Source organism: Anabrus simplex, chromosome 1 (assembly GCF_040414725.1).
Source record: "Anabrus simplex isolate iqAnaSimp1 chromosome 1, ASM4041472v1, whole genome shotgun sequence".
In the NCBI taxonomy this organism is placed as follows: domain Eukaryota; kingdom Metazoa; phylum Arthropoda; class Insecta; order Orthoptera; family Tettigoniidae; genus Anabrus; species Anabrus simplex.
The window spans coordinates 23,324,976-23,345,262 of NC_090265.1; the positions used below are offsets into that span (position 1 = coordinate 23,324,976).

At 38.6% G+C, this 20,287-nt stretch overlaps 1 protein-coding gene across 3 annotated transcripts in view; it reads left to right on the forward strand.

Moving 5' to 3' along the window:
- The window catches only part of LOC136883385 (ankyrin repeat and SOCS box protein 3), a 182,034-nt gene that overhangs the window by 79,522 nt on the left and 82,225 nt on the right, over positions 1 to 20,287 (forward strand). For all 3 annotated transcript variants that reach the window (XM_068229859.1, XM_068229869.1, XM_068229862.1), the window contains exon 6: positions 19,955 to 20,107. In XM_068229859.1, coding sequence (XP_068085960.1) covers positions 19,955 to 20,107 — 153 coding nt within the window. The remainder of the gene's footprint in view (positions 1 to 19,954; positions 20,108 to 20,287) is intronic.

The window sequence follows — 20,287 nt, forward strand, 5'->3', positions numbered from 1 at the left end:
CGCACAATTTCCGGCAATAACTCGTCAGTCATGAATAATAACTGGAAAAAGTCAAGTTCATTCAATCTTGCGGTGGTTTATAACCTGACGTACCTGTGAATGGGCTTTTGAAGTCCAAGTCAGTGTTACGCTATTTCCTCCATCCATCAGAAGAGGTACCAGCATTGCCATTTAGCATAATTTTCTCGTTATCGGGATTTTCATCACTCAACTCACCAACACAATCTCGTTCCGCAATATCTTCCTAACCACTTAATTGAAAATCACTCTCACTATCGCTGAAATCAATGTCACTTTCACCTAAAAGTCTGGCTATGTCTTTCTCACGCTGCTCGAACGATGCCATGTTGCTAAGCAACATTTGTTTACAAACTCACATGGTCTTCAAAGAATGCGCACAAAGCCTGATTTCAAAGAGATTATAGCTATACATGGCTTCAAATTTTCGTCGAAGGATTGCAGTAGCTTACTGTACCTGTAATTCATGCACGCGTAACCCGACAAAGGAGTTATATAGGGAAGAAAATCACGTCGGGCATTGCCCGACATAGCCGACATAGGATCTATGCGGGATATTCTCGTTGTCGGGCATGGCCCGCCGCGTGAGTGCTAAGGGTTAATGAATGACAGATGAAATGAAATGATATTGGAGAGTGTTGCTGGAATGAAATATGACACGGAAAACTGGAGTACCCGGAGAAAAACCTGTCCCGCCTCCGCTTTGTCCAGCACAAATCTCACATGGAGTGACCGGTATGTGAACCACGGAACCCAGCGGTGAGAGGCCGGCGCGCTGCCGCCTGAGCCACAGCACAAAGTTTCTCGACTTTCATACATTTCAATTAACAGTTTTGTTACCTCCAGTGACCAATTTTTAGTCATGTTGAAATTGAAAATAGAACCAAGCTCTCAATAGCATCGCCACAATTCGAACACAGTTCGTATCTGGAGAGCTAATCTCCGAGAGGGCCGGGGAGTACGTGTCATCTAGCGAGGACGTTGAGACAAGTTAGCTCTCGGAGAGTTACGAGCGAATTTCCGTTAGTTGCTCTCGGCACTGTGTCCATTGGCGAGTAACTGCTATCGAGAGGTTCTCGCCAGTATTTATTCTCAAGTGTACGGGCACCTTAACTCCATATATGTTAATCCTCCTCGTGTAACATCCATCCATCGTCCTTCAAGATTCTAGAAACAGAAGAACTTTCTTCTAGCATCTTACTTCGCATCGACATTTATTTCAAGTTTATAAGCATCTTGAGAAGACAATGTTACTGTAATTTCAATTGATCTCTGAATGTACAGCAGCATCGCTTGAAAACCAACCTTTTTCGATTTCCATGACCAACAACTTAAGGATTACTTTTACAACTTGTTACTTTTATACGGCGCACTGGACCTTTTTATGGATCTCTATTTTTTAACATACTGTAGCGCATCTCTGGATTCTTAAGCCTCCACGCGCAACAATTACCTTCCTTCAAGTTCCAAAAAACTGAAGAGCCTTTCCAGCATCCATGTGTTTTTACGTCTATGAATATCTTAAAAAACGACTTAACTTCGTCTCAGTTGTTCTTCGAATATACGGCAGCAAATTTAAGAAGCCAGCATATGTTGAATTCCTTGACCCACAACTGAATAAATTTCCATCTCTATCAACTTTTTAATGCTATACAGCGCACTGGTCTTTAATCAAAATAAACGATGTTACTTCGGTTCAGTGGTTCTTCGATTGGATCCCAGCATCTTAAAGGAGCCAGCTTATTCTAATCTCCTTATCCAGCAACTCAAGAATTCTTTTCTATAACAACTTTTTAGTGCGCACTGGACTTTTTAATGCTATACGGCGCACTGGACTTTATTCATAAATAAACGACGTAACTTCGGCTCAGTGGTTCTTCAGTTGGATACCAGCATCTTAAAGGAGCCAGCATATTCTAATCTCCTTATCCAGCAACTCAAGGATTCCTATCTATAACATATTTTTAATGTGCACTGGACTTTTTATGAATCTCTTTCATAGAGTTATTTTTTAACATAGTGCTGCACAATATCTCACATGGTATGTACTTTTACGAGACCTTACGTGTCTTTACATTGTTTAATTTCTTCGGTATTTGTGTTTTAATTTTGCTGTAGGCTAATGATGACCTAGTACTAGGTAGAAACTAGTCCCTAATCATTTATGTAATTTAAACACTTTACATTTTGTATTGAAAAGGTGGGCCCTAATAATACATTAATTTACTCTATACATCGCTAGCCGCTAAAGTTGGCCGAACCCAGAAAGGGAGCCGTGCGTGTAGTGGCTGACGCTGAGTAAAAGTAACAGTTGATGGATCGTCGTATTTAGAGACGTGTATTGCCGGCAAATTTTCAACGGGTTCTCTTTGGCGTGAAGCCAGTTTTAAGTTAGTGGTTATTAAATCCACGGAAATAAATAATAATTGTGCATCTACAAAAAAATCATGGCATAACTAATGCCAATGTTTGGCGTTGGCGTGAAAACAAAGAGAGTGTAAAAATGCGTAATGTACAAGGAAGGCATTTTACAAAGCACTTTTTAAGCCTGATTTAAATTTTTTGAAGGAAAAAGTGGGTGTCGCCTTGCATCCAGGGTCATCTTGGATTTGGAGAAATACGATACTTCTGTGCATGAAAATGCCAAAAGTGAAACCACCATAAAGTGCATTTTTAACTCATTCCGCTACAATGACAGGTACAGCCATCAAGAGTTCTGCGTTAATTAACATGCTATGATAGGTACAACCGTCACCATGTACTCAAGTCAGAAATACGTCTGACTACCGATTTCTTTCGATTGTGATGTTGTACTTTAGAATTATGTTCCTAGATAGTGCTAGCGTGTTTACATGCCAATGTTTATTATCCGAAGGTCATTTTGTCGATGTTTATTTTGCTTCTAAAATTGGTCATCTTGTTCATGAAATGAATACTACCACGGAACAAGATGTCTTGTAAAAATCATGAGGAGGAAGAGGAAAGAATTCTGCAATTTCTTCTTGGTAGTGATGATGAAGATAACTCAGAATTATGCAATAGTAGTTTTAGTAGTGATAGTGCGTCTGAGTACCGTGACTCCGCTCGTGAAAGTGATAGTGAGGATGAAGATAACTTCATACACAACCTCGCCACATCGAGCAATTGGAAATGGAGTTTGGCCAGTAATGTTCCAAAAGGCAGTGCGTGTGCATTTGATCGGGAGCTAAATACTATAGTCAGGAGGCGTCTGGGTGATAATGCTACAGTATATGACGTTGTGAGTGAGACACTTTTTGGGAGGGAATTTGCAAGGAAACCAATGCCTATGCAAATAAAATTCTGTAAGATGTCACCATTCCTGATTATGCCACTAGGGGATGTTCATCTCAGATAGCACACCATTGAGACTACAGGGAAGGCACTGGAATCATTTTCCTAAAAAAATTGCTCTTACAGCAAGTAAATCAGCCCCATTAAGGAGATGTAAAGTCTGTTTTGAGCGTGGAATCTGGAAGGAATCATGCTTCGAGTGCAACAAATTCAAAGTTGCCCTCCACGTTTCAGGGTGTACCATACCTTAAAAGACTTCAGTTAATTGTAGTAAGTTAAACTAACCCAAAATGTTCTTAGTTTGATGCAGTATACTTTTGTAACCATTTTAGCATCCATAACATAAAATGTAGAAGAAACAATCGCATTCCAAGGTACATTTTTCAAGGAAAATATTTGCATGGCAATGGGTTAACTCAACTAATGAATGAATTTCTAAAAGAAGTGTTTACAAAAGATGGTTTTATTTTATAATTTGTGCAGTGTTACAGTTAGTGTGGAAAGAAAATTTGTTGTACAACAGCATATTAAATGAGAAAATCATATGGAAGCTGCAACAAGCGCAAAAAGCAAGTATTCCCAGGTTCTTCGGGGGCAAAGTGCTAGTACTACATCCAGCAAATCATTATGTCCATACACTTCCAACTAAATTATGAGGTGATTATTTCTGTAAAAAAACAAAAGCTGTCCAGTGAATAGAGCAGGGATATATTTCTTGTAAAACCATTGTTACCTATTGCTCTTATAGACCTACAAGGAGTGAACACACATCCTCTTAGACGTTCATAATTCCTCGTGATTAAGGAATATTATAATGTACTTTATATTCTATTACGAAAGAAATCAAAAAAAAAAAATCAAATCAAAATCTCTTTATTTGCAAATGAGGTGTCTACCTTGGTGGCAAATGGTACACTAAAATACATTATTGTCAAGCACTAAATATTAAATTAACAAGAGAAGAAAATTTTTCCTATAATACAATATTATACAATTTACGCTAACAATGTTTTCTATTAAACACACAGCTCATCCTTAATAAATTTATATTGTTTACAAAATTCTAATTATAATATCTCCTGTACTACTTACAAATATAGTCAACTGATATACAGTATGTGGAATTGCTTCAAATGATACTATAAAACTGGTATAACATTAATATTTACATTGCATTTATTTATTTACTTTTTTTTTTTTTACCCGTTCTGGATCCTAAGTAGCATAACGACCTGCTGCGTCTTAACCAGAGCCCCTTTTGCCACCACTTTTCAGAGTTCCTGAAGGGCCTTCACAGCTACCGTAGCGGTCCCAGGGCCCTCGAAGTCCCCACTGTACTTCACCCCTACAGGCAGTCCCCTACTTCGGCTGTCCAAACTCCTTAGACCAGGGGATGGAATTAATTTATTCACACACATTATTTTTTTTATTTACAATAACCTGCACCGGTCGAATGCCCTCTAACACTTCATTTATTTTCTCTGTTGCTGTTTATTCTCTTCTTGAATATCTGTACAGATGTTGGAAAAGGATCAAACATATGTCACAGGCATGTTTTAGCCTGTGACATATTAAAATAAGAACTTAATATTCTCTATTTAATAAATACATTTGCAGGGAGGAAGCATAGTGGTAGGAACAGCCATCGCTTTGTTGCTTTCCTTCGTTTTCCTTCTGAATTGCTCCGGTATGGTACATGTTACGCGTAGTCCATTACGCTGTGAATCGCTGGCAGCTTGTCGCTGTTGTAGAGAAGTCATCTACCGTATTTACGCAAATAATCCCCGCAGCCTAACTTTGGGAAGGCTGAATTTGAAAGAAAGTGCCAACATTGACGCAAATAAAACCTGCACCCCAATTTCGTGCCTCAATATTTTTTTTTTAATGTGCGGGTATTATTCGCGTGAATACGGTATTTATTTATGTGTGTATTCTTGTACTGTACAGCTGTTGTTACTGAAGATTTTGATGCTGTGGTGTGCAGCGATACATCACGGCATGGCTTGTACTGATACAGAAATTCCGTATGATGTTTACCTGTGCTTTGATTTGTTATTTAGCTTTTGTTTCTTAAGCGCATTTAATTGTTACCATTCTTTTCGTGGGGCAATATGATGTCACAGTAGTACCTGGCATTGCCTGGACAAATTTATTAAATGCAATGAACTGCATCCCCACCCTGAGCCTATAAAAATTGTGTGTTGTCTATTTTCTTCTAGTTTCCCTTAAACTTCATAACTGTGCAGTAGTTTATCCATATTGCTGTAAAAACCAAAATAAGCCCTCCCCTACCCTACAACCCCTGTACACTAGATTTCAAAAAAATAATTTGCAGCTTATTTCCTTTCTTGTTTTACAGGGTGGTGCACAAAATGTCATAGATCGGAAATGTTTTATAAAATGTGTAAACCTGGGCTCACAACCATGTCCTTTCGTGAAAAGAAACCTTATTTCATGCGTGATCCGACAGGCAGCACCACTTGTCGCGCATGCGTACCGGCTGCCAGTTATACAGCATGGCGGACAAAGGGAGATTGACGCGTGAACAGAAGGTGAAGATAGTGTTGTTTATGCGGAAACAAAGAGCTTAGCTCGGACCCAGAAAAGGTTTCGTGTTCATTTCCATACTCGGTGGGCTCCTTGTCGGCAGACGGTATACAGACTGGCCAGGCAATTGGAAACAGAAGGTAACTGGAGAGAAAACGGCCCCGCCTCAAGCCGGTCCACTCACCGGAGAATGTTGCTGCTGTGAGAGCGGCTGTAGCTCGGAGCCCCTCCAAATCCACCAAAACTGCATGTGTTCAGCTGGGCATCTCTCGTCGGTCAATTCAGAGAATACTGCAGTCTCACCTTGACGTGTTTCCATACAAAATGACAACAGGTCATAAACTAACGGCACTTGACAAGCAACGGCGAGTACAGTTTGCTGCGTGGGCTATTGCAGAAGGTGATCCCGTATTGCACAACACATGGTTCAGTGATGAGGCACACGTCTATCTCAATAGTGCAGTGAACAAACAGAATATCCGGTTTTGGGCGAAAGAACGACCTGCTATTGTGCACAAGGTTGAAAGTCATGGTGTGAAAGTGTGTGTGTGTGTGTGTGTGTGGGGGGTGCAATTTCCAGTCATGGAATTACTGGGCCAATCTTTTTCAATGACGCAGTCAATAGTGCACGTTACTTGGACATGTTGACAAACAGTTTCCTTCCAGAACTCTTTGCATCACGACTACCAATAGAGACACAATGGTTCATGCAAGATGGAGCTCGTCCGCACACAGCAAATGTTGTTCTGAACTTCCTGAATGAACTTTTCGGGCCCCGTGTAATGTCCCATCGATATCCCGAGCGTTTTCAGAGCGGCTCAATCTGGCCACCGCATAGCCCCGATCTCAACCCCTGCGACTTCTTCCTGTGGGGATATTTGAAGGAGATAATCTACCGCCATAAACCAGAAAATGTACAGCAATTGCAAGCGGCCATTGTGACTTTCTTCCAAGGATTGAGTGAGGACTTGTGTCTTAGAGTGATCACGAACATGCGGGTTCGTCTCGAAGCTGTTGTACACCGAGAAGGTGGACATATTGAACATGTCCTGCACACGGACTAACCATGCACGTCATTGAATGTAGTAACGCCATTTTGTATTCATTGTGTTGTATATTACATTTTCTGTAAACAATTTTGAGTGTATGACATTTCGTGCGCCACCCTGTACTTTGAACTTAAGTACCGAGTATCACCAGTATACATGTCCGTGATGCTGTTGAGCAGGATATGATAACCTTGTTATCATAAGAGCAACGCTGTTGTTTTTTTAACATGGAATGAACTATGGACGCCAGAATTCAGTTCGGTAAAATATTTTAAAATCATTTTTACTTATTTGTAGCAGTTTTCCATACAGTACCTGTCACAAGTTTAGGACCACATAGAAAAATAGTGAAATGTGATCTAGAAACTAAAATTGTGCCACTAGATCTCTGCGTTTTTTACCCCTGATCTCTCGCATCTAATATGATGTACTGCCCCCATTTTTCCCGAGCTAAGCCCAGCCATTCGAGCGAGAGATCCCAAGGTGGACCGTTCGATCGTTGGCTATCACTTTCTAGAGGCATTTAAGGGATGTTAGGGATTGATGACCAAGCAGGATAAAAAGAAATATTAAAACAACACTCTGACATTTATTCACATAAGCAGACAAACAGATAAAATATTCTTGATGATTTTTTTTTCTTTTAACAGAGAACTTTCATAATATTGGATTTCTTCCTCGATTTAGAGTGACACGTGTTCATATCTCCAGCCTTACTGTGCTGTAATGAAACCAAAGAAGTAATTAGGCCACTTGCCTTTTCAAACCAAACATTTGACTGAAAGAATTAAATAAATTAACATGTGTTCAAAGCTTTACCAATTTAAAGTAGTCTCAACACGTGGTTTTAAGATGTATTCAACTGAATTTGTCATTTACAGTATTTAATATTGGTCAATGACACCAACATGAACTTCAGTAGAAAATGAAAATTGTTTCCAAAATTCTCAAAATTAATTAATTATTATTCTGATTATTATTATTATTATCATTTTCTTATCATTCAATTAACCTGTTTCATTGTCACACGATCGTGTTCTCATTAATTTTCCACTGCATCATTTACCTAATGATCGTCATTAGCATTTCAGAGTAATGATTTTTAATTAATTATTAATGACTTATTTTCACAATGTTTCAAAGCAATCATGTGGCTAACGAATTTCGACCTCTGATCTTTGCATTTCATTTCTATTCAAATTAATCTTAAAGTATTTCAGATATTTAGAAATTTACATTACCAACGTGTGAGCTAGTTAAATAAATTGTATTTACAAATCGAGTGCCTTCACAAAGTAACGAGATGATCTTTCCTTTTAAATCTCGCTAATTAAGAAAATAAATTCCTTCCTAGTCTTCCTTGACTTAACTTAATTAAACTTTCCCTTAAGGGCATAAAATTATTTCTTAAGGCGACACACAACGATGAGTGTGATCTGCGTCACAGCAAGTGCATGACCAGATCAAAATTAAATGAAATCAACATGGCACAAGAGAAATATACACATTTACACACACACATTCACACTAGGGAAACACGTTTTTATGTACACTATTTACATCGAATCCTGATTTGGCAAATTTATCCATGATTTTTATTGGTGGTCGGGACGCGTAATGTCTAGCAGAAATAATCCGTGCACTGAAATTCTCCTACATTAATGGTGGCTAGTGATCGAAGTCATGGGTATCACTTGATAGAAACACATTTCACATATCAACGCAAGTTCACCTAATTCATGAAATTATAATGGAAGATTCTAGTAAAATCCATAAGCACTACCATCATTTGGGCTACAGGTTGAATTTACCGCAAGCGTGAGCCTTACTCGTCTTATTTTTACTTCCTACTTGTGAAATACACTCGCAACACGTGCTCCAATAATTATAATCCATCTTGCGCTCCCAATACACAAGAATAAGTCAAATATCATCATTAAATCATCAACTGCACAATTATACAACAAGTATCCCTCAGGATTGGCCATATTCCAGACCCTTCATGAACAGAGCACATTCCATCTCACATTTAGGAACCCCACAGTAGTTTTATGGCTCACGAGCATTTACTTCTGTTTTACCCGATCTTTAGTCAATATTATTATTATTTAAGTGATTATTACATCTACTGATCCTCATGGAATATCGTAAAATTAGATGACTTCATCATAAAAACAACAAGTGATCTTAAAAGACACTAGGTTCGACCCTATTCACTCAAAATGTACACGCAAATTTTCCGTCCGGTAACTTTCAATATTACAAGTAAAGTAGATTTATCGTGTGGTCAGTGATTATTAAACATAAGCTCCTTAAGCATGGGAAATCATTCAAAGACAACCTACATGTCTACTCTAATAGATCCAAAATTTCATTCACACGTACTTAGTCTACCACGACACCTTAAGAAGTAGGAAAAATGAAATATTTCTAACTACAGCAAACTAATAGATCTACGACTTAAGAAGAAAGACCTCTAGTTGTACAAAAGGTAAGACAGATAAATTAAATTAAAAAGGTACTCAAGTTTTTGTGAAGTTCGATTCCCGTCGACAGTCAGTTATTTCAGCATACTCCGGCCAGTCTCCTTCCAATTACCAGAGACGCCTTACATTTTTACAGCTCCATGGAGGCTCTGCAACGGGTGTCCCTCGATGAAATTGCGTTGCCGGTGGTTGCGGAATTCTTCATCTTGAGATGTTCAATTCTAAGACGTCTTCCGTAGATTGCTGGTCACAAGCTGTAACTGAGATGACAAAATTAAGTATTTTGCACAAGCACACGCAGAATATAAACAGCTCGTCTACACTGTCACACTTAACTTGGCTCCTAGGCGTTTTTATTCCACAGAATTCACTAATTATCAGACTAATTCTGGTAGAACGGGCGTCGACTTGACTTGAAAATTTTCTTTCCACGTGGTCCGGTAACGTGATGTCTCACACAGCGAAGAATATATTCAGAGAGCTTCAGAACAAGAGAACAAGCATTAAGAGAACGATTCACTCGAAGCAAGGCCTTTTATCTAATTAGCCAGGGAGGCGTGTTCTTCAGCGAGAACGGTAATTGGCTGATGGTCTCCTTTAATTTGCGCAGACTATTCCAGAAACAAGCTGGGTTGTGCGCGTGCGAAGGCAGTCACGTGGTTTGGCCTGACCTTGGCACAGTCTCGGTGACGTATCTCACCCCTCAGAACGACAAAAAAAACTCGTTCTCGGCTCGCCACTACTTCCCAGATAACATGCTTCTGCTTCAAGCAGACAATAAAATTTTTGCTTTCCACTTGTTAAAATACTTGTAATATCGCCAATTTTAACGGGGACAGTACGTCACCTGATTTGATTTAGTTACACTGAGTATTGTACAAATTATACATTTTTCACTGTTGGAAGGTCACATCAGAAAGTTAAAATTCTTGGACATATTATGTGCTATATACTCTAATTGGTTTCAAGTATCACCACCAAGATTCTTTGCTATAGGTGGATTTTAGTGTAAATATATTTTTTTTAATGTGGCACCATTTTTTGTGCGTTTATTCTTTTTCAAACCAGCGCTAAGATGGTCAATTCCCCTTTCCTAGTTCTTGCCATAGGTCTCGCTGTGAGCTATCGGTATAAGAAATGTATTCTTGAATGCCATTTGCAGGGTGCAAATGAAACTATCAGGGCACACAAGTCTGATGTCAGTAGCTCACCCCGGGACCTTGGGTCAGACATTCTTCAAGCGTTTGTTTCTTTACGATTTTTTATAATCATCTTCACATTTTTACTTGTTGCCAGTTAAGACAATTGAACAATATATTCACGTTAACAATGCTTGGCATTGAAATGGGCTAAGCAACAAAAGTATAATTCATTATTTTATCGATAGGACCATTCATAACGTAAACATTTGAGAGTTAAATTTTAAGTCTTGCCCTAAACTACCAATTCACTCAGCATGAATAAAATTATTTATAACCTAGCTCAGTCAGCCATTTTCTCATGATACCTGTACAGACAGACAGAAATGCCGGAAAATTAAAAAGTGTATATCCTTGTTACTGTGCAAAATGATCAATACAGAAATACTATTCTTTTTAAATTCTGAGCAATGTACAGACAAAACTCTTATATCTACATAGATTTTCTGAGGTCCCTACTAATGGAAGAGGAACAAACAATTGGACGGTGTTATGCATGACTTGACCAAGCGCCAAATTGACATTTCGAGATATTGATGTGAACGCGTTTGTTAGCATATAAATTTGAGTTTTGAATGAATTGGCAGATTTCTTTCACCATAAGAAGGACTAAGGTGAGTTCTATTTACAGACCAATTACCAACTGCATAGCAAGTCATTAAGTGTCTGATTATCCATAAAATGCCGCTTAGTCAATTTTAACTTTATGAAGTAATTCATTCTGTCTATTTCGCATCAACTGACCACGTGACAGTTTTGTCCCTTGGTCATGTGATGCATATTAATGTTATGCTTTTACTTATGTTTTACATTGGGGATTGCTACTACGAAAGGGTAATAGTCTAGGTAAACAGACGTATAAACAGTTTTATGAGTAATGTTGAACAAAACTTCTGCTTATTATTCTACAATACCATTACCATACATACAAAGAAACATATTATCCATACTAGTACATACTAACACTTTACAGATGGGTTTCACTTATGCCGGTCTATCTACTTGATATCACTAATAACAGAAATTGGAACAAACTTCAGAATGTCCAATCTGACACAGGAAAGGGAAGTATCATCAGCTTCATCTAAGTTTCATCTTCAACAATGAAATCAAGTTGCTGGCAATCGAATCCATCAATATCGTCTTCAATACCTGGATGACTGCAGAGTTTACGATAAAAATCAGTGGCATCTTTTGGAATAAGTGACATCAAAGAGCGTATGTCGCTGAGCTTCGCTTCTGAAATGGGTTTTCCGTTTGGCCACAGAGGTGTTAACACATTGCTAAAATAGTGGGTCACGCCATTTTGTGAAGGACTTCCAACAGGTTTCTTCTTCTGAATGTTTATTTCAACTGGCTGTCCTTTATATTCCTACTTGAAGATTGTAATGGTTTGTCTTTAGTAACTCTATCTCTTTTACTTTCAGCCAGTTTACCTTCTCTCTCAAATTATTTGTCTTCCGATTCACGATTTGTTTCTCAAGTAAATCTGTACTTTTAAAAACCTCAGACTTCATTCTGTGAACAACTAAGGGATTCCTCTTCCTACACAATTTCATCACATTGATGTAGTCCTCTGCTGTATACAACCTTTGCTGATGTTTTATGCACATTCTGTGTCCCTGAAATCACTGTCATTGGGGAGAAAGCTGTGTCCTGGAACAAAGAAACGTTGAGTGATTTTTTTCACTGTGAGATGCTGTTCTAAGATAGCTTTTAACATCAAAACCATTTTTATGTTTCAGTTCTGTCCTCCACAGGAATCTGACCACAAGATGACTTCTTCAACAGCTGGTAGCTATTTCATTAAATATTTCATCAGGCATGAGGATACCTCCTGTGACCCTCGGCCTGCCTCACCCTCTAACCAGACATAGCAGTGTCCTCTTTCATCCTTACCGCTGCGTATTCCTAAGTTATAAAGCCATAACTGCCTTTTATAAAAGACTGTATTTGTAGGAATTCTAGGCAATGGCAAGGTTTTCTCTAAGTCAAAGCAAAGAACTTCCAGGGTGCCATCTTGTTTTGCCTTCGATATGTCTGATGATCTCATCATCATCATCAGTTTTCCACTCCAGTTGCCCGGGTGTGGTTTACGAGCACTCTCCACTTCTGTCTGTCCATGTACCACTCTTCTCTCAAGACGACATCCCAGCTGATTCCTCTTGTTCCTATGTCCTCTTTCACTTGGTCCAGCCACCTCTTCCTAGGTCTTCCTACCGGTCGTTTTCCAGCCACGACTGTGTGTAGCCATTGTTTTGCTGTCCTTCCATCGTCCATTCGTTTGACATGGCCAAACCATTTCAAACGGGCCCTTGTCACTTTTTCATTCAGGGATGGGTACACACCAGCTTGCTCCCTTATTCTTTCATTCCTTACCCTGTTCCTTTTTGTCTTCTGTACCATAGTTCGTAGGAACTTCATTTCTGCGGCTTGTAGTTTGCTGTCCACTTGTTGGGTTGTTGTGCAGGTTTCTAGGCTATATGTTATTATGGGGGTGAAGTATGATTGGAATAGAATCTGCTTTGATCTTAAGGGAACTTGTTCGTTCCAGAGAAGGTTCCGAACTTGATGGTAAAACTGAGCTGATTTTTTAATGTGGTTGTTAATTTCATGCTGTATTCTGTTATCACTTGAAATGATGCACCCAAGATATTTATATTGGTCTACTGTTTCTAGTTGTGTACCTTCCAGCATTATTTTTCCTTTCTTCTTCTGCCTGTTGACAGACATAGTAACAGTTTTCAATTTATTTATTGTTAATCCGTGTGCTTTCAAATGTTCATTCCAGGTGTTCAGCCTCTCTTGGACTTCCTTCTCTGTATTTCCCCAAATTACTACATTATCTGCAAATGCAAATGCATTGATGTCCATATTGTTCTGCTTAATTTCTTTCATGACTTCATCCATGACAGTGATAAATGTAATGGTGAAAGGGTACTGCCTTGTTGCACTCCTTTAGTGGTTTGGAACCAATCAGAATTACCGTTTCCTATCTGTACGCAACTGCAGCAGTCTTCGTAAAGCATTTTAACTTTCTGGATAAGCCCTTTGGGTACATTCTTCTTTCTTAAACATTCCCATATAGTCGTCCTTGGAACACTATCAAATGCTTTTTCGAGATCCATAAACACTAGTGTTAAGTCTTTGCCCTTCTCCCAATGCTTTTCTAACAGTATTCTAAGTGCAAATATGAGATCGGTAGTTGATCGGTGTTCTCTGAATCCATATTGTTCTTCCTGTAGTTGTGGTTCTATTATTTTCCTTAGCCTTTTTTCAAGTATTTTCTCAAATATTTTCAAACCATGAGACAATAAAGTGATCCCTCTATAATTGCTACATTTCTTCCGGCTTCCTTTTTTGAAGAGAGGTATTATTATTCCCTTTTTCCAATCATCTGGGACTTTCCTATCCTTCCATATTGCATTAATTACTCTATGAAGCCACTGTATTCCTATTGCACCAGTTGCTTTGATCATATCTGCACTGACTTCATCAAATCCTGTAGATCTTTCTTTGGGCATACTATTAAGGGCCATCTCTACTTCCTTCCATGTTGGCGGACTCTCTTGGTCAGGCTCATCATTGCAGCTTAAACTGACCTGCGTGGTTACATCATTGGAGTCTTTCCCAGTACTGTTGTATAAATTATCAAAATAGGATTTCATGATCTTCCTTATTTCTGTCTCCTCCCTAACTATGTTACCATCTGGTTCCTCTATTGGTGTTATGTATTCATTGTCTCTTCTTATATTTCGTATTGTTCGGTAAAGTAGTTTAGAATTAGCTTTGCTGTCTTGCTCTAGTTTATCTGTGAAATCAGTCCAAGCTTTCTGTTTTTCTTCGGCCACAATTTTCTTTACTTGTAACTTCTGATCTCTGTATTTCTGCTGCAGTTCGTTTACTCTAGATTCGTTCCTTTGACTTCCTTTTTGCATTTCTTTGTCTCTGGCTTTCCTGGTTTCATTTTTTACTTTCACAGCAATCTTCACCCGATCGTTCCACCAAGGAGTTTCTTTTCCCTTCATTTTGCTATTAGTTTTACCACAAACTTCTAATGCAGCTCCGACAATGCTTTCTTTGAATCTAGTCCACTCGATGTTGCCTTCTTGTAATGCATCTGATGGTAATTTATTGGTCACTTTTTTTGTGTATTCAACTTGTTTCTCTGTCTTCTTTAGCTCCCATGTCTTAATTTTTGGTTTCCTGTATTTCTGAGGCCTATAAATTTCAATGTGCTTTATTGCTGCGAGGAGAAGTCTGTGGTCACTGTCCAGGCTTTCACTTGGTATAACTCTGACATCACATATGGTCTTTCCTGCTTCAATATCAGATATAAAATAATCTATCAGAGTTTTAGTATCTCCATTCCAACTGTATCTTGTTAGTTTATGACTTAGCTGCTTCTGAAACCAACTGTTGTTTATTCTCAAGCCCTTCCTTACACATAGATCTAGAACACTTTCTCCTTCTGGGTTCCTGTCTCCATAACCATGTGGACCTAGTACATTTTCATATCCACGCCTGTCTGATCCAACTTGAGCATTTAGATCTCCCATTATTATGATATTTTCCTCTCTTTCTATAGCTTCTTCTAAATCAGTTCGGAATTGTTCTTTTTCCTCTTCGTTACAGCCAGTCTGTGGGGCATACACCTGGACTACTGTCAGCACTCTCTTGTTAAGAGAGATGTTCAACTTAATAATTCTTTCATTAACATATATTACCTCACTGATGACATCAATGTCCTCTCTTAATATAAAACCTACACCATTTTTGGCTTCTGTTTTATTTCCATTCCAATGTAGTTTGTATCCTTTTCTTAGCTTTTTTGTTCCTCTTCCCTTCCACTTTGCCTCACTCAGGCCAAGAATACAGAGGTTCCTCCTTTCCATCATATCTATCAGCTCCTCGCTTCTGCCAGTCAGGGTCAGGATATTTAATGTTCCAATTCTGTGTTTAGGACTCTTTCTTTTGGGCTTCTTCGCAGAACATCGTACTTGAACATCAGCCTTACGGTCATCATACGTTGCAGATGTTTGAGAAGACGTGTCTATCCGGTATTTTCTTTGCGTTCCGAGGCTCGTTTTGTAGTTGAAAGCAATCGATATAACCCTTCAGTTGACTTGCTAAGCCTAACACTGCTGGGGATTTTCTGTCAGGGGTATTCTCCCTTAGCCTTTGGCAGTCCCCTACCTCACTGCAAGGCAGCAGCTGATGAATTTATGTGTCATTTCCTACACAAGGGTCTCATCAAACCTTCTAGGGGAAAACTCCTCCACCCGTAGCTGTTGGTCTTCCCCTAGTTTGTCGGGTTTGGTGTCGGCCGCCCAACCCTCGGCCAGACAGTCGCAGGTAGTACTGTCTACTGTCGGATACGGTATCAGGATCACTCCTGACCTGACTGATGATCTCATATCCTGCGCAATTTTGGCTTGTTCAGGATGATTTTCTTTTTTGGTTTTTAAATTCTCGGCTTTGTATCCAGTTGTGTTTTGAATCTGAACTTCCAAGATGTCGCAAACTTTACTTGTGTCTTTTTCCAGTGGTTTCCTTTTGATGTTGAACTTTGTGAGGAATATCTTCTTATAACTTGCTTTTGATACAGGATTTGAAACCTCGTCCTTGTACATATCATACATGACATTGGCCGTTATTTCAGGGGCAAGAAATTCTGCTTGTGTCTCGCTTCTCCTATAGTGAGATTTGTAACGTGGAAACTTCTTTATGTGGTCTATGACTTCTCTCAGTTTATTTTCAGGGAGTTTATTCCTTCCACCAGCCAATCCACAACAATCCACAATGCCCCTTGGTGAATGTATCTTCTTAATTGCCAGATGAACCTTTCCACTGGGGATCCTAAATGTTTGCAAGAAGAAACTTTTGCATACTTTGACACCGCGGATGGTGTAAATTCTTGTGGCTGTTCTTTTGTTGGAGTCCTTCACTCTCTTCCGTTTGACATATTTTGTTGTTACCATGGCACAAATAAGAGCTGTTTGTGCATCGTGTGATGTAGTATCATACAAGTTTTTAAACTCTTCTTTCAATGCATCAATTCCTATCTTGTTCAGACATTTACATGAACAAATGTATTCTCTAAATTGTTTGGGTTCTTTAAGATTTCCCCGCTGTGTGATATAGGTTTCATTTTGAACAAATTTCACCTTCCTAATTCTTCGATTCTGAAACAGGTATTTTCTTTTCCGACCTTTTCTTGGTCTCCCTTCTCCCAGAGAATCATTGTTTTGACCTTCCAATATCTGAGATGCTTCATTCATCAGCTGAAGAGTTGAACAATAGCTGCATGATTAGAGATGCTGGAGCCTAAAACAACATGGTGGGATTTCAGCAGGACATATCAGATCAGTTGGATTCAGGAGGTCAGTTAGATTGCATAGCCATAGATCTTTTCCAAAGCCTTTGATAGAGTGGAACATGGAATATTATTAAAGAAATTGGAGGGAATAGGATTGGACGTAAGGGTTACACGTTGGATAAAAACATTTCTACTCAGAAAGTCAAAGTAGGAAATAATGTATCTCAGGAAGAGAAAGTTTGGAAGGGAATTGCACAGGGTAGTATAATCGGTCCATTACTTTTCTTAATATACGCAAATGATTTAGGGAACAATATAACATCAAAAATAAGATTGTATGCAGATGACATAATTGTTTATAGGGAAATAAACAACATTGAGGATTGTTCAGAATTACAAAGGGACCTTGAAGGTATCCAACAATGGGTTGAAGAAAATAATATGAAGGATAATGGAGGCAAATCAACTGTTACAACTTTTACAAACAGGAGCTTTAAAACTGAATTTGAATATACTTTGGATGAGGTAGTTATCCCAAAAGATGGCAAGTGCAAATACTTAGGTGTGAGATTTGAAAGTAATTTGCACTGGAAGGGTCATATTAATGACATTGTTGGGAAAGCATACAGATCGTTACATGTCAAAATGAGGCTACTTAAAGGATGCAACAAAGAATTAAAAGAAAAAAGTTACTTGAGTATGGTTCGTCCATTATTGGAATATGCAAACAGTGTTTGGGATCCTCAACAAGAATACCTAATAAAAGAAATAGATAGTGTGCAGAGGAAAGCAGCAAGATTTGTAACAGGGGATTTCAGGAGAAAGAGTAGTGTATCAGAAATGTTAAAGAAACTAGGGTGGGAAACTTTAAGAGAAGGGAGAAAACTAGACTTATAGGATTATATAGAGCCTATACAGGAGAAGAAGCATGGGGAGATATCCGTGAGAGGCTTCAGTTGGAAAATAATTATATCGGCAGGACTGACCACAAACATAAAATTAGAAGGAATTTTAGCAGAAGTGATTGGGGTAAATTTTCATTCATTGGGAAGGGTGTGAAGGAGTGGAACAGTTTACCAGGGGTAGTGTTTGATCCTTTTCCAAAATCTGTGCAGATATTCAAGAAGAGAATAAACAGCAACAGAGAAAATAAATGAAGTGTTAGAGAGCATTCGACCAGTGCAGGTTATTGTAAATAAAAAAAATGTGTGTGAATAAATTAATTCCATCCCCTGTCTAAGGAGTTTGGACAGCCAAAGTAGGGGACTGCCTGTAGGGGTGAAGTACAGTGGGGACTTCGAGGGCCCTGGGACCGCTACGGTAGCTGTGAAGGCCCTTCAGGAACTCTGAAAAGTGGTGGTAAAAGGGGCTCTGGTTAAGACGCAGCAGGTCGTTATGCTACTTAGGATCCAGAACGGGTTAAAAAAAAAAAAAAAAAAGTAAATAAATAAATGCAATGTAAATATTAATCTTATACCAGTTGTATAGTATCATTTGAAGTAATTCCACATACTGTATATCAGTTGACTATATTTGTAAGTAGTACAAGAGATATTATAAGTAGAATTTTGTAAACAATATAAATTTATTAAGGATGAGCTGTGTGTTTAATAGAAAACATTGTTAGCGTAAATTGTATAATATTGTATTATAGGAAAATTTTCTTCTCTTGTTAATTTAATATTTAGTGCTTGACAATAATGTATTTTAGTGTACCATTTGCCACCGAGGTAGACACCTCATTTGCAAATAAAGAGATTTTGATTTGATTTTTGATGTTCATTAGTAGCATTACTATCATCGGAACTAACGTCTCTATGGGAATGAAAGAAGTGATGTTCGTCCAGTAATACAGGAACGGACTGCTGCTGATCGTCAGACTGTGAATTTTCCTGTAAAACAGAAATATTATATTGTGAAGTAAGAATGTATTTCTTCCTAGAAACACCTTACCCGACTCTGATCTACAGTATCTGTCTGGCAATGCTATAGGATATGATGGTGTTTCTTTTCCATTAACTAAATCGTACTTACGTTCAACAACGTTGTTGCATCCATTCTGCCCTCAACAATGTTTGAATCACTAGAGCATCTCAGATCTAAATCTGAATAATCATTCTGAAGATTGCTAGTCGTGGCTGTATTACACCTCAGAACAGTACTTTGGGTAGCATGACAGCATTTCATTGGACTCAGGTCTATCAGACTGCTGGAAAAAATTACATCTTTTGGGGATTCGTGGACGGGTGTCGCAATAGCTGGTGTCTTTGGATGTAAATCCGGCTCATCTTCCTGCGTAATGAGAAGAGAATATAGAATGGTGAATCTATTTGAAAAACAATCCATAAGTAAAATGCATTTGTCATCTATGCTAGTAGTACTGTGATATAGGTTAAACAACTAACCTGTAATAATGTTTGTAAGTAGATTTCCTTCCTTTCTAACTCGACGATTCATTGAGCTCTTGAGGAAGACCTAAAGTGATCTATGCCAAAACAGACGTGAATAGTGTTAATAGGCACTCACTAAATAATTTTGTTGATATGAAGACGGTAGACAATCGCGGAGAAACTTCACTGTTGTCACAGGAATAAAAAGACGGGAAAGAGCAATACGCATAACATGACCAAGTGACTGCCAAATGTCGTTTAGTCAGATGATGCAAAATTCAACTGCGTGAGAGTGTCTTTGGTCAGTTGATGCAGATATATCTTCAGGCGATATTTAGATTGGCGCATGGTCCTAATCGATTTATTTTCGATATAAATGATGTTCGAGAGTACGAATATTTTTTTCATGTAGTTTGAAGCCTTGGCTACCAGGTGGTGTAGATATCTGGAAAACTGAGAATTGGCGCTTGGTCAAGTGATGCATAACACAGTCCAATTGTACTTCTGTTGTTAATTTTAGCCTTTCTTTCACAGTTTCTTTCCTTCAAATAGTGTGTGTTTCATATCTGCTCATGCTCTTACTCATGTCAGAGGTCTTGAGATTGAAGATCATTTATTCTCCATTTGATTTCAGTACGAAAGATGGGTTGACACCTCTCATGGCTGCGTGTCAACGGAGTTTTGAGGACATTGTGAACTTGCTGCTACAGCACAGAGCAAATCCAAACTTGGTATCCGATAATCACCAGCTGGCTCTCAGTCTAGCTGTTCACAGTGGGAATGCAAGGTTTGTTGACATTCTGGTTTTGTAAGTAAGGTTGATGATATCCCCTCAGCATGCCAAAGTTATTACATTTAGTGTATAAGGTGTATGATACAGGAGAAGTGCCATCTGAATGTTGCTATACTTAGTCCCAAGAAAGTCGATGCTGACAAGTGTGAAAACTACTGCACCTTTAGTTTAGTA